The following is a 12,411-nucleotide window of genomic DNA, read 5'->3' on the forward strand; positions in this document are numbered from 1 at the left end:
GTAGTGGTGGCTCATTCTGTCTCTAAAACTCCCAAAGCCACTGGAAAATAACCAACTCATCTGAAGAACTGACCTAAAGATCCCTTCTGTTCCTAGGTGGGAATCCTTGTAGAAAATGCTGGATGTTAGATTTCTTATCTTATTCATGTTCAATGACCCAGGAAACAATTTTTTAGTTGCACATTGTATTTCTTAGTTATTTTCAAATGCAAAAATATGTTCAACTGTTATAATTTTATTTAAATTTTTCTTTTAAGCCCCTTAGTGAATTCTGGGGAAAGAAGGGGCTGAATGTTAAGTTCCTCCCAAGCAGCATCAGCAAAATACAAACTGATACTTACTTTAAATGGTCCTGCTACTGGGCAGGGATGTGCTGAATAACTTCATAGATTGTGCTGTTCAACTCTTGCCCTGATAAACCATTAGAGACTGGAGTAGACCTACTTGACATCTAGAAAATGTGACACATTAAATATAATAGCAGAAAATTAGTAAATAGTATCTTCACCATGCTGTATAGTTGAGAACAACTAGAAATATTGATGATAATTAGGACTCTCTTCCCTACATTATACATGTCCTCCTGGCTACAGTTCCCTGCACTTACCCTATAGTTTGTAATTCTGAGAAACACCTTGACAAAGCTAAAACTTTCTTTCTCCACCTAAGAATAAAGTTGGAGTACTCTAAAGAAAATATAACAAAAGAAAAAAACAGCAAGAAACAGGAGAGTTAGAATCAGAGAGCTAGATAATTATCTTGCATAATACATCTTGACCTTTTTGGGATCTAAAAGGTGCAAGAATGAAAGATAATGTGTATTAAAATATCTGTCGTGTGTCCCAAGTAAAGCTGCTACCAAAAAATATAGGACACACAAAGGAAGATGTATTTATTTTTAGTTTTGGTCACACTGGAAATTATTGGGGGATAATTCTAGCCTTGTGCCCAAGAATTACTTCTAGTGGTGCTGGTGGGGGATTCATATGAACTGGAGGATCATATGTAAGGAAAGGAAAAGCCTGTTGTACTATTGCTAAGGTCCTATAAGGGAGATATTTTACTTTGGATATATTAATTGGATCTACAACTCAATGGCTTAGATGAACACAGAAAATACATTAGCATATTTATGTTTGTTAAAAACAGTATATATGTTTATAAAATTGTGTTCAAATATGATGAGTTCTCTATTTTATCCTAACTTGATCTAAGAGGTTATATTGATACATCTTAGCTTATGTTTTATTGAAACTGCCCTTTTATATCTCAATTACTAGTTAATATTTGTGACAGGACATAGCAGTTTTTAGTCTGTATTTGAGAGCAATGTTCTGCTTTAGATTTTTGCTTGTTTTTGCTTTTTTGGGAGGCCGTACCAAGCTGTACTCAATGCTTTCTGACTTTGAACTCATTACTCCTGGCTGTTTCAGGGGATCAAATGGTGTTAGGGATTGAACCTAGGTCTGCCACATGTAAAGCAAATGCTCTACCTGCCATACTATAACTCCAGAGCCTTGAGAGCAAAAGACTTCTGATTTCTTTCAAATAGAAGTTATCAGAGATTTTAAGAAAAGCAATTAATTAATAACTACTTATATTATCTAATATTAGAGCTATTAACATATAATAAATTTGTTCATTTACGTCATTGCTTTCTATCCAGCTTCTGAAAGAGGTGCTAAATGAAAGCACAAAAATAAAGAATATACCTTTTGTTCTTATAGTTCAATAAGATAAAATCTTATATTTTTTAAAAATTCAAATATTTAAAAAATACAAATATGCACAGAATGATCTGTTCATACATTATATGACTGAAACTCAATCATGAATAATTTAAATTAAATAAATAATTTGCTTAATTAGGGGCCGAAGTGGTGGTGCAAGTGGTAAGGCGTCTGCTTTGCCTGTGTTAGCCTAGGATGGACCTCGGTTTGATCCCCCAGCATCCCATATAATCCCTCAAGCCAGGAGCAATTTCTGAGCACATATCCAGGAGTAACCCCTGAGTGCCACTGGATATGGCCCCAAAACCAAAAAAATATTTGCTTAATTAAAAAGGAACAATTAACTATTAATTATTAATTAATTAAAAAGGAATAACCTAAAATTTTTTAAATATACTCAATTTTATCTCAATTTTAATGGAATTCTTGAATTTATCCTTTTCTAATCTTCTTGGCTGCTGCTATTCTGCACCTGTAAGTGTCATTCAGGCTTATTCCTCTCCAGATCCTTCTACTTAGGCCCAGGTCCCTCTTCCTATTCCTCATTCTCCTGTCATTTTATCTGATTCCTCAGGACTTTTCAACTTTGAAGATGGTCATATATCAGTCATAATTCCAAATCTAGTTTTATGTTTACCCCAGAAATAAGTAGAACTACTGCTAAGAGATCAAAGCTTCATTTCTCTGCCTTGAGTTTGGAGAAATTTAGAGAATTTGAAGAAAATAAAAGTTATTAAAAAAAAAACCTTTAAATTATTTACAAGGCTAATTTTAAAGATGTTTCATAGATCTTATTATATGTAAGATACCATCACTAAGAATTAGAACTGCACTTTACTACTACTACTACTACTACTACTACTATTATTATTATTATTACTACTACTACTATTATGAAACTTCTAAGGGCTGGAATGTGGCTCAGTGGTAAAACATTTATTTGAGGGGCCAGATTGATGGCACAGCGATAGGGCATTTGCCTTGCACGCAGCTGACCAGGATGGACTGCGGTTTGATCCCCCATCATTCCATAAGGTCCCCCAAGTCAGGTGCGATTTCTGAGCGCATAGCCAGGAGTAACCCCTGAGTGTCACCGGATGTGTCCCCCCAAAAAAACACAAAACACACACACAAAAACAACCCCCCAAACACAAAAAGAATCTTCCACAAAAACACATTTATTTGACTTGAATGTGCGAAGTCCTGAGTCTGGTCCCTAACACCTCATTAAAAAAAAGGAAGAAATTTCTTTAAAAAGGAAGACTTTAAAAATTCACTTCTATGGTGTGTGTGTGTGTTTTTTTAAATCTCTTCAATTTCCTTCTCTGAGTGAAAGCCACATCTCACAAGGTATAGGGATTCTTTGTCACCATGAAACACTTTAAAATCGCTGATCAACCAAATATTTATTTTTGTCTTTTTGTTTGTGAGTTAAGGCTGAATCAATTTGTCTGAGACTGAATTGAATTTTGCAAAAGCTTTGTGGTACAGTTCTGTCCTGTATGTGACATGGGTACAGGGGCTACTGACTTATTTTTGAGAGAATGAGATCCAATCAATCCATCCTCCACATTATTCACATGGTATTTCTGACAAAAATCTATAATTTTTTTTATAATTTTTTGGGGGACCCACACTGGGTAGCACCCAGGGTTAATTCCTGGCTCTGAGCCCAGAAATCATTCTTGGTAGGCTCAGGGATTGAACTGGGGTCAGTTGTATGCAAGGCAAAAGTCCTACCAGCTGTGGGACCACTCCTACCCAAGCTGATAAGTACAGATAAACATTTTGTATATCTGTTAAAACTGATTGCTTTACAAGACTTTGTCTATGGGGGCTGGAGAGATAGTAGAGAGGGTAGAATGTTTCCCTTGCACAGGGTTATGGAGGTTTGGTACCTAGAATTCCATATGGTTCCCCATACACTTCCAAGAGTGATTCCTGGGCTAGGAATAAGCCGAGTGTCTAATGGGTGTGGCCCCAAAGCCAAAAAGCAAGGAAGCAAGCAAGAAAAAAAATGAAAGGAAGGAAGGAAAAAAGAAAGGAAATAAGAAAGGAAGTAAGGAATACAAAAATAAGACTGCCTTCAGAATAAAACATAGTGTCAGCTGTAAAAAGCACCCACTCCCACCACACACACAAGAATATCATGTCCCTTTAGGATAATATAATGTATACTTGCATACTGTGGGTTTATATGACAATATTCTTTTGAAGAACATAAGGTACCTCCATGGATTTAATCATCTTTGTAATATCCTCAAGTGATATAAGGGTGAACTGAGTGAAAGACTACCAGTCATTAAGGTGATGCAGAGTTATTTAAGCCAGATCCCTATTGATATTCAGCGCAGTTATGAAACTTTCTTTTCACTGAATTTAGTAGGCAGGAATGTTTAAAATTAGTATAACTTCCTATTATCCTATAAAAGTAGAGAAAAAGATGCTACAGCTCTCCACAGTCCTTCATTATAAGGCAAGTAAACACTGCTAGGGTAATGCAGCCATTTGGCCACACAACCCATGTGCTTAAATGAATACTGCTTACACCTCACAGTGAAGCAGAATTCTACTTCATGGCAACCAGCCATTAGGAAAACCAACCCTGGGAACACCAGATGCATCTGGAAAAGCAACAAATTCATATATTCCGAAGTCATCCAGAGCATCTTCATGGCCTGAAACAGAAAGCAAATACTGCTTCAAACCAAATGCCTTAAATTGATATTGCTCTTTAAAAACTTTGTAAAACCTAGTTTTAGTTCCAAATACTGTGAGTATAAAAGTAATCGAGTTTTTCTAATCTCCTCTAGTTATATTGCCATTAGCAGCATGACAGACCACTCCCTTTGAAACTGAGAATTGAAAATATATGAAAACAATGAGGCCTAAAAACTGGCACAGAAACAGTATGCTCTATATTCAAACACATACATGTGTACAGAGTTGTCCTTCAAACTCTCCTAACTAGAACTTACCAGGTTTCAAAGAGGGTGAGGAGAGTGTGAGAAGGAGGTTGCTGAGCAATTCTTAACAACCTGTAATAGCCATTGCACTTGACTGTTCTAAGAGAAACCAATCATCATGTCTAATAAAATCCAGTAAATAAGCATAGTGGCCTATAGATACAAAATACATGGAATTAAAGTCACCTAAACTATCACCTGTAAAATATCAGTTTTAGGATAGTTGGCAGGAACTGGGGCTCTTTCCAACTTTGAAATTCTTTCATTTGCAAAAAAGGACTAGATAAAAAGACCCACATTTGCTAAGCACCCAGGCTTCATATTAGGAATTTCAACTAAATTGTATTTAATGAATTAATTTGATTTAATGCAATTAATTTCATTTACTCATATGAGCAACCTGGGGGAAAGGAGTATACTGTTTAGGAAAATAATATCAGAGAATAGTTAGTTCTCCCAATGTGACATGGGTAAGTAGCATGTATAGGACCATGGATCAGATCTGTTTGACACAAGGTCTACACAAATGTCCCGTTAAATTTATAACAACTCAGTAGGGAGTTAATGATGATATGATGAGGGAGCACACTGGGAACAAAGAAGAAGCAAACCCTTTCCTCTTTTCCCTGGGATGAAGTATTTAACATCTTATCTACTTTAGGGATTAACAAGGTGAGAGAATCCTTGGGCAGTTTCAAATAATAATAGAATCAATGGATTATGATTCTCAGTGATGGTGGGCAAGAGACTTAATCTTGCTGAGCTTTATTTCTCTTTCTAGGAAACAGGCCTTAAGGGGACCTCTCAAGGGTTTAATTTTCAGACTTGTGGACTTACATAAAATTGTAAAGACATTACTCCAAAGAAAGGGTTAGTTAATAATGCATCAATGTTTATGAGTGGAGCACATGCTTTGCACATGTGATCTGGATTTATTGATTCTTTAGCTCTGTATCCTTGAGAACACCATGCGTGGCCTCCCAAACAAATATATACATACCTGCTTGCTTCTGCAACACATATACAAACACATGCATATGAACCACCCAAATATAAGTATTAGCATATAATATACCTATTATATCAATACTGCATTCATTAACATAAATGATATTAATTTGCATTATTGTTGATTATAACCCTTCTCAAATTTGTTATTACCTGAAAATGTTTGTGCTTTTCTGTATTCTTCTTCTGGCCTAAAAAAAAAATACACATTCCTATCAGTGATAATAGTTGAGGAAAACATTCAAGATAAAATTAATTTCATAAGCATAGCATTACCTGCCTCTTAGCTTCTGTGTTATAACTAAAACCAAGAGAGAAAAAAACAGGGTAAGGTAATTTTTTGGTACATATAGAAACCCATTACTTTTTTTTTATTTTGACCTACCTTTGTAGGGTTGATATTTTTTCCATAAGAAGAGAAAACTCATAGATATGATCAAAAACAGAGATATTCCAGTTATACTTGCTAAAGGTGACAAGGATTTCCCTTTTTGTAAGAGCTTCTCAAGTCCTAAATAAAAAATAAAGTATTTTGAACATTTTGAGTAAAGATTGGTTAGTTACTATATAGTTTCTCAATTCATTTCCTTTGATCAATTTTATTCTATTTTAGTTACATTATATAGCTAGATTTTAATCACTTGAAACTAGCTGAGACCTTTATAAAATTACCATATATATGGTCATATGAAAAAAGTTCTTTAAAGTTATTTAATGTAATGATATATATTATTTCAATTAAGCCATTTTTTCCTATTAAAACTAATATATTTTCTTGTTCTGTGAACTACTGAGAAAGAGAAGCTACAATCTCTCACTCTGGTTGTGGGTATATTTTTACCTTTAGTTAAATTTTTGCTATTTTATATATCTCTGCTACTAGTGCATAAAATTCAATTTTTATATATATTTTCTGGATAGACCAATTAATTTCTTTTGTTTGCTTGGTTTGGGATCACCCTGGGCAGTGTTCAGGGCTTACACCTTAGCTCTGTATTCAGTGGTCATTCCTGAAAGAGGTCAGGTCCTGGGGATCACATCTTAGTCACGTACATGGCACAAACATCCCACCCCTGTAATATTTCTCCAGCCACTTTATTATGATAAAGATAGGAATATAGTATGCTATTTACACAAATCACTGGCATCAGGCAGTTGTAAAAAAAAATAAAGCTAAGTGGCAGAGCCACAAAAGGTAAGACAGTACCTACAGCTGTGGGTCTCCAAAAAACAGTGACAAGTGAGAATCCAGAAAAAAAGTTTTACTGAATTCTTATACTATCTATCTCATATACCAGTATCACTATGGCTGATTTCTTTGTATTAGTTTAATGGTTTATTTATTCACCATTTTATTTTCATTCCCTCAATATCCTTATATGTAAGATGTGAATAAATCGGGGGCCTAAGCAGTGGCGCAAGCAGTAAAGCATCTGCCTTGCCCGTGCTAGCCTAGGACGGATCGTGGTTTGATCCCCTGCTTGTTCAACTAAATTTTTAATAAAATCTGCATCTTCTCTAAAAATTCTGTTACTCATATTCAGCATCACTAAGTGGTATTATTGTTCTTTATATTTCCATATTTTCTACTCTATCATAGATGTACAGTTTGGAAACACAATCAAAGCTACTCAATTTTTTAAAAAATATAAATTTAAAAGAACACAAACTCTGGTGTGGTTGTCAGTAAGAAAATATAGAAAGAAGACTCTCTTGAGATACCACAAGCAATAGTAAAGCAAAGTAATAGAGAATAAAAATTGTTAAGAAATATTAAATAATAGAATGACATATAATCTTAGCAAACAATTTCACCATTTATTTTATATCCAATAGTAATATAAAAATCAGCTAAGGGAATTTTCCGAAATATACAATTATGTACGAGCTATATGTGCATGTAAACCCCAAAGTGCATTTTTCCCTGCTTTAAATGACACCAGAAATAATAAAAATAAAGAATATAAAGAAAAAAAGAATAAAAGAATTTTTTGAAGGTACAGATAAATGATATTAGAGAAACAGAAGTATTTGCTACAGTCAATAATTTCTAGAACTCAGCACAGAACATAGGTTGTTTCTGACTTTGTCTTTTTGTTTGTTTCTGTATATTTGTGGTCAAAGAATAGTTTGTTTAAGTGGCAGGTTGGTTTCTATCTGTTCAATTTTTTTTCTCTTAACCTTTCTAACACTTTATATGCTTCAATTAATTTTACTTTTTGCCTTCCACACAGTTTAATAAGTTTGGCCATGCAAACATGTACTCAATGTTAACTTTTCCAGCTAAATTTCTGCGAAACACTTTTTTATTAGTAAAACTAAACAAAATGTTTTGTATAGTTCCAATAGTTTCTTCTTTACATTTGAAAATGAGGGTGGCCGATGTGGGTCAGTGGTAAAGCACATGCCTGGGTTTAATCACTAAGAAAGAAACACCTTGAAGAAATGCTAATAATTATCATTTTAAAGTTTTCTCTGGAGTACATCAGTTCTTTTCCATTAACTTCCATGATTCTGAAGTTAAATAGTAGATCTAACATACAATGATTGGATGCCACTAGAAAGCATACATCTTCTCTCTTCCACATTTTAAGCTTTTGGTCCCTTTTTATTGATATTACATTAAATGACTGAATTTGCATTTTTCCTATAAAGGAGCAAACTAATTCTCTCTTTTCCTTCTCTTCCTCACTCTTCTCCCTCTCTTCTTTCTTTCCTTTTCCCTTTTCTTTCTCTCTTTTCACTAAACTTGGCAGTGCTCAGGATTACTCCTGGCTCTGTGCTTCAGGATCATTCCTAGCAGAGCTAGGGAACCATATGGGGTACTAGGAGTCTAATTTGGTCATCAACATGCAAGACAAGACAAAGTTATGCACTACCTCCCATACTATCTCTCTGGCCCCTCATTCTATATTTCTTAATAATTTTACTTATAGTCAGATGGTCTCTCTCTCTGAGATCTCTATATATTCTATATCCAAGAAATACTCTGTAATGAATGATCACCACTTGACAGCTCCAAATTTTAGATATGGCAAAGAGATAGCATCCTTCCCTAGAAAATATTAAATAGACATTTTCTCAGAAGAAAAGATCTTTCTTAGGCTCCTTTATATCCAGAATCTTCTGGTACTTCTTTACCCAATAACATTTAATTATCCATTAACATTTGTTAGGGGTAGCATTTAAAGTTTGTTCCCTTTTATACAAAAATGTCAAGGATAAAATTGATAGGCAGAGTTACTATCATCTTTGCTCTCAGTGAGTATATTTAAGATAAAAGACTTCTAGAACACCAACTTTAAAAGAAGACAACAGGGAAATTCTTATATACAAGGAAATCCTGTATATAAATCCTGAATGTAATTCCAATTTTAGCAAAAGTTCCAATGTTTCTTCTTTCAGAAAGTTTTCTAACTTTAGCATATCACTCTCATTATTTAAACATGATTGACTCATTTACTAAAGCCTTAGTGCAAATGCCATTTTCCCCCTCCCTAGGCAAACAAATGAAATGAAATAACATCTTGAGTGCAAATATGGGCAAGAGGTGTGGTGTCCATGGTATCGTAATCCTGCTGTTGGCAACAGGATAACCATATGCTACCAGTCAGCATGTCTTTTTCTAGAATAGAGTTCAGAGATCTTTCACATTTAATATTTTTGCTGATGACGGCAGATGATTATTTCCCTTAGAAAATAAAAATGCCATACTTAGGAGCATGCTATTTCTACTCTTCAACATGGTTTTTAAGGACAGACATAATCATGCTGTCTTAGTTACCCATGGGGATGTCATCCAGATCCCAGTTCTGGATATGTGTTAGAATTCCTACCAGTTGTTATTTCCAGTGGCCTCCAATAAATTTCTAATAGGAGAAATTATCAAATTCATTTTCTTTCCTTGGTCCTTTTCTTATTAACTTCATGAAAATCTGTGCTTATATAAATACATATAAAATATAGATTTCTCAGGGTCATATAGAAATTAAATACATCTCAATTATGTTAAATTTTAAGCAGTTAGGCATGTGGTCATTGAGAAACTACTACTTTGTATGTCTAAGTATTCTCACTGAATGTCAACATTTGAGCTTTTAAAGTTTTTACTGTATATACATATAGATGTATCTTAGATGGCACAAAAGTAAGTTAGACCAATTACATTTTACAATAGGGACAATTTACACAAGGAAATTCTCATGCATGGTTTCTTGAATAGCACCAGGAATAACTCTTGAGCACTGAGCTAGGATTAGTCTCTGAACACTAGAAATATGGTTCCAAATTAAAATTTAAAAAAAGATAAAATTATTTTAATTTATATTTAGTTGTAAATATTATATGTAAGTATTATTTTTAGTCACAGATACATAATCTCATTATATGGCAAATGTACACATTTATGGATGAATCAGAATATTTGACTATAGAATAAAATATCTGAAGGTGAAGAGAAAATACATCAATAGTATGTATGTGGCATAACTTTTAGAAAGAACATAACTTATTGATATTTGTTAGTCACGGGAGTTTATATAGTGCTAAGAAAAAGGGCATTGGATTTACATAGTTTTATCACTTTCTATTTCTATGACCTTTTTATTATCTGTTTTCTTTAAGAAGATAGCCATATGAGATATGGAAAAGGAAATTACTATCTCAAATTCAACATTAATCATAGTTACAAAGGTGGAAGACATTTGGTCTAGTCTTATAGGAAAGAAAGTATAGCACTGGGGTTGGAGGGATAGCACTGCGGTGTTTGCCTTGCAAGTAGTTGATCCAGGACCTAACGTGGTTGGTTCGAATCCCGGCATCCCATATGGTCCCCCATGCCTGCCAGGAGCTATTTCTGAGCAGTTAGCCAGGAGTAACCCCTGAGCACTGCCGGGTGTGGCCCAAAAACAAAAAAACAAAACAACAACAACAACAACAAAAGCATAGCACTAGTGTTCATACTCCAATCTCCCTCATACCAAATAGAAGTCCCAAAAAAACTTTTCATAATTTCTTGATCTTAATAGTTTCTTTCCATATTTTGGACCTTGTTTTTTTACTTTTTCCTTTTCATTCCACACTGTATTTCTGGACTATTATGATTTTCCATATTCTTTGATAATTAAAATGGAAATTTATGGGGGGAATGTTTCCAGGTATTGAACTAATTCATGCAAAACGTGCTTTATAACTCAGTTATATATGTCTGGCTTTCATTGCCTTGAAAATATAGAGGCTTATCTATATATTTGACTCTCATGACACAAATGCAACTTAGTATAATATGATTTTTCAAAGACAGCTGTCCTATCACTCTAAGTTATTTCAAATCTCCACAGTTCTGAACATTGATTACTCATCAGTGGATATCAGTAATGTATTCAACTGATTTTTTGTAAGAGATGTTCACTTATTTGCGGTAGGTTGGTACACACATAGGTTGTACAGTTGAGATTTGCTCATTTGGATAAAAACATAAAATGTCTAACAAAACATATTAACCTTATTCATATTCCTTGTAATTATGCTGCCATAGAGATATCACTAATGTTTACAATCCTGAGTCCTACTGAAAAATAAGCACCTGTTCTTCTTAATTATACTATTATAACAAATGCCTGGTCCTGGTACAGGACAGACAGGTTTTTTTTTTATATTTTGCAAAAAACAATTATTTACAATTAATAATGTAGCTGTCATTGAACTTTGGTAATAAGATACTGATAAAATATTGGGGACTTCTGATAATATAAAAATATTCTGGCTAAATATTAGTTGAGAAATTTTAATCCTTAGGAGAGAAATCACTGATATGTACTTCTACTTATAGATATATTTCCTCTTGTAGTGAACATGGGAAATGACTTAAATGACTCTGAGATAGCTACTAGATTATTTTATAGACTTCAATACATCTTGCTTTAAAAGTATGTTTCTGTTAACTACTGAGGTGATAAAAAGCTGGAGTGTAGTAAAAATTCAGTAAAATAGAAAGCAAGACTGTTACATGACAGTCACAGTCACAAAATTATGAATATCAGACTTGAGAGACTTCTTTTTTATGTATGGCATTCTCAGTACCTAATAGTATTTGGTCTACAGTGGGTGTCAAATAATGAATCAACTAATTCCCTGCTTTTTTTTAAACTATTACTTACATAACCTAAAATCATGTATGCTTTTAGGACCTACAATTGAGATATATTCTTATCTATGAGTCAGATAAATATTCTATCCTATCCATAAGGTACATGAGAAAATTTCAGAAATGAATTATTCAATACAGTGGCTACTATAAACATGCTTTTATTAAAATTAATAAATGAAACAAATTTAAACTTTATTTCCTCAGTTGTACAGCAATATTTTACTTCAATTTTTTCTTTTGAGGGGATAGTACTTGGGACCATATCTACTGATACTGTCCAGATGTTGCAGGCAATATGGTTAAAAGGTTGGGCCCATTCATGCAGAGTTCCTCAGGTGTAGTAGTGCATGGAGGCCTCCTTGGCTACACCTGGCAGCTGCACAGCAATATTTTAAATGCTCAAAAGCCAAATGAGGCAGATTTCTACCATACTGAATAGTATAGAGAGCAAACAATAATTGAAGAAAGTTCTATGGGACATTAGTCTTCTAGACAATGTGACATTTTGTTCACACATTCAAAAACCCACCATGTCAATATATCAATAACAATATATTTA

General features: G+C 33.8%; 1 protein-coding gene across 2 annotated transcripts in view; it reads right to left on the reverse strand.

Annotated features, from left to right (window-relative positions):
* Positions 1-355: 355 nt before the first annotated feature.
* HEPACAM2 (HEPACAM family member 2) overlaps positions 356-12,411 on the reverse strand; it is a 46,638-nt gene continuing 34,582 nt past the window's right edge. For both annotated transcript variants that reach the window (XM_049784726.1, XM_049784735.1), the window contains 5 exons: positions 6,090-6,215; positions 5,981-6,005; positions 5,858-5,895; positions 4,335-4,408; positions 356-451 (listed from right to left, as the gene is read on the reverse strand). In XM_049784726.1, the coding sequence (XP_049640683.1) occupies positions 356-451; positions 4,335-4,408; positions 5,858-5,895; positions 5,981-6,005; positions 6,090-6,215 (359 nt within the window). The remainder of the gene's footprint in view (positions 452-4,334; positions 4,409-5,857; positions 5,896-5,980; positions 6,006-6,089; positions 6,216-12,411) is intronic.

Source organism: Suncus etruscus, chromosome 1, assembly GCF_024139225.1.
Source record: "Suncus etruscus isolate mSunEtr1 chromosome 1, mSunEtr1.pri.cur, whole genome shotgun sequence".
Lineage (NCBI taxonomy): Eukaryota > Metazoa > Chordata > Mammalia > Eulipotyphla > Soricidae > Suncus > Suncus etruscus.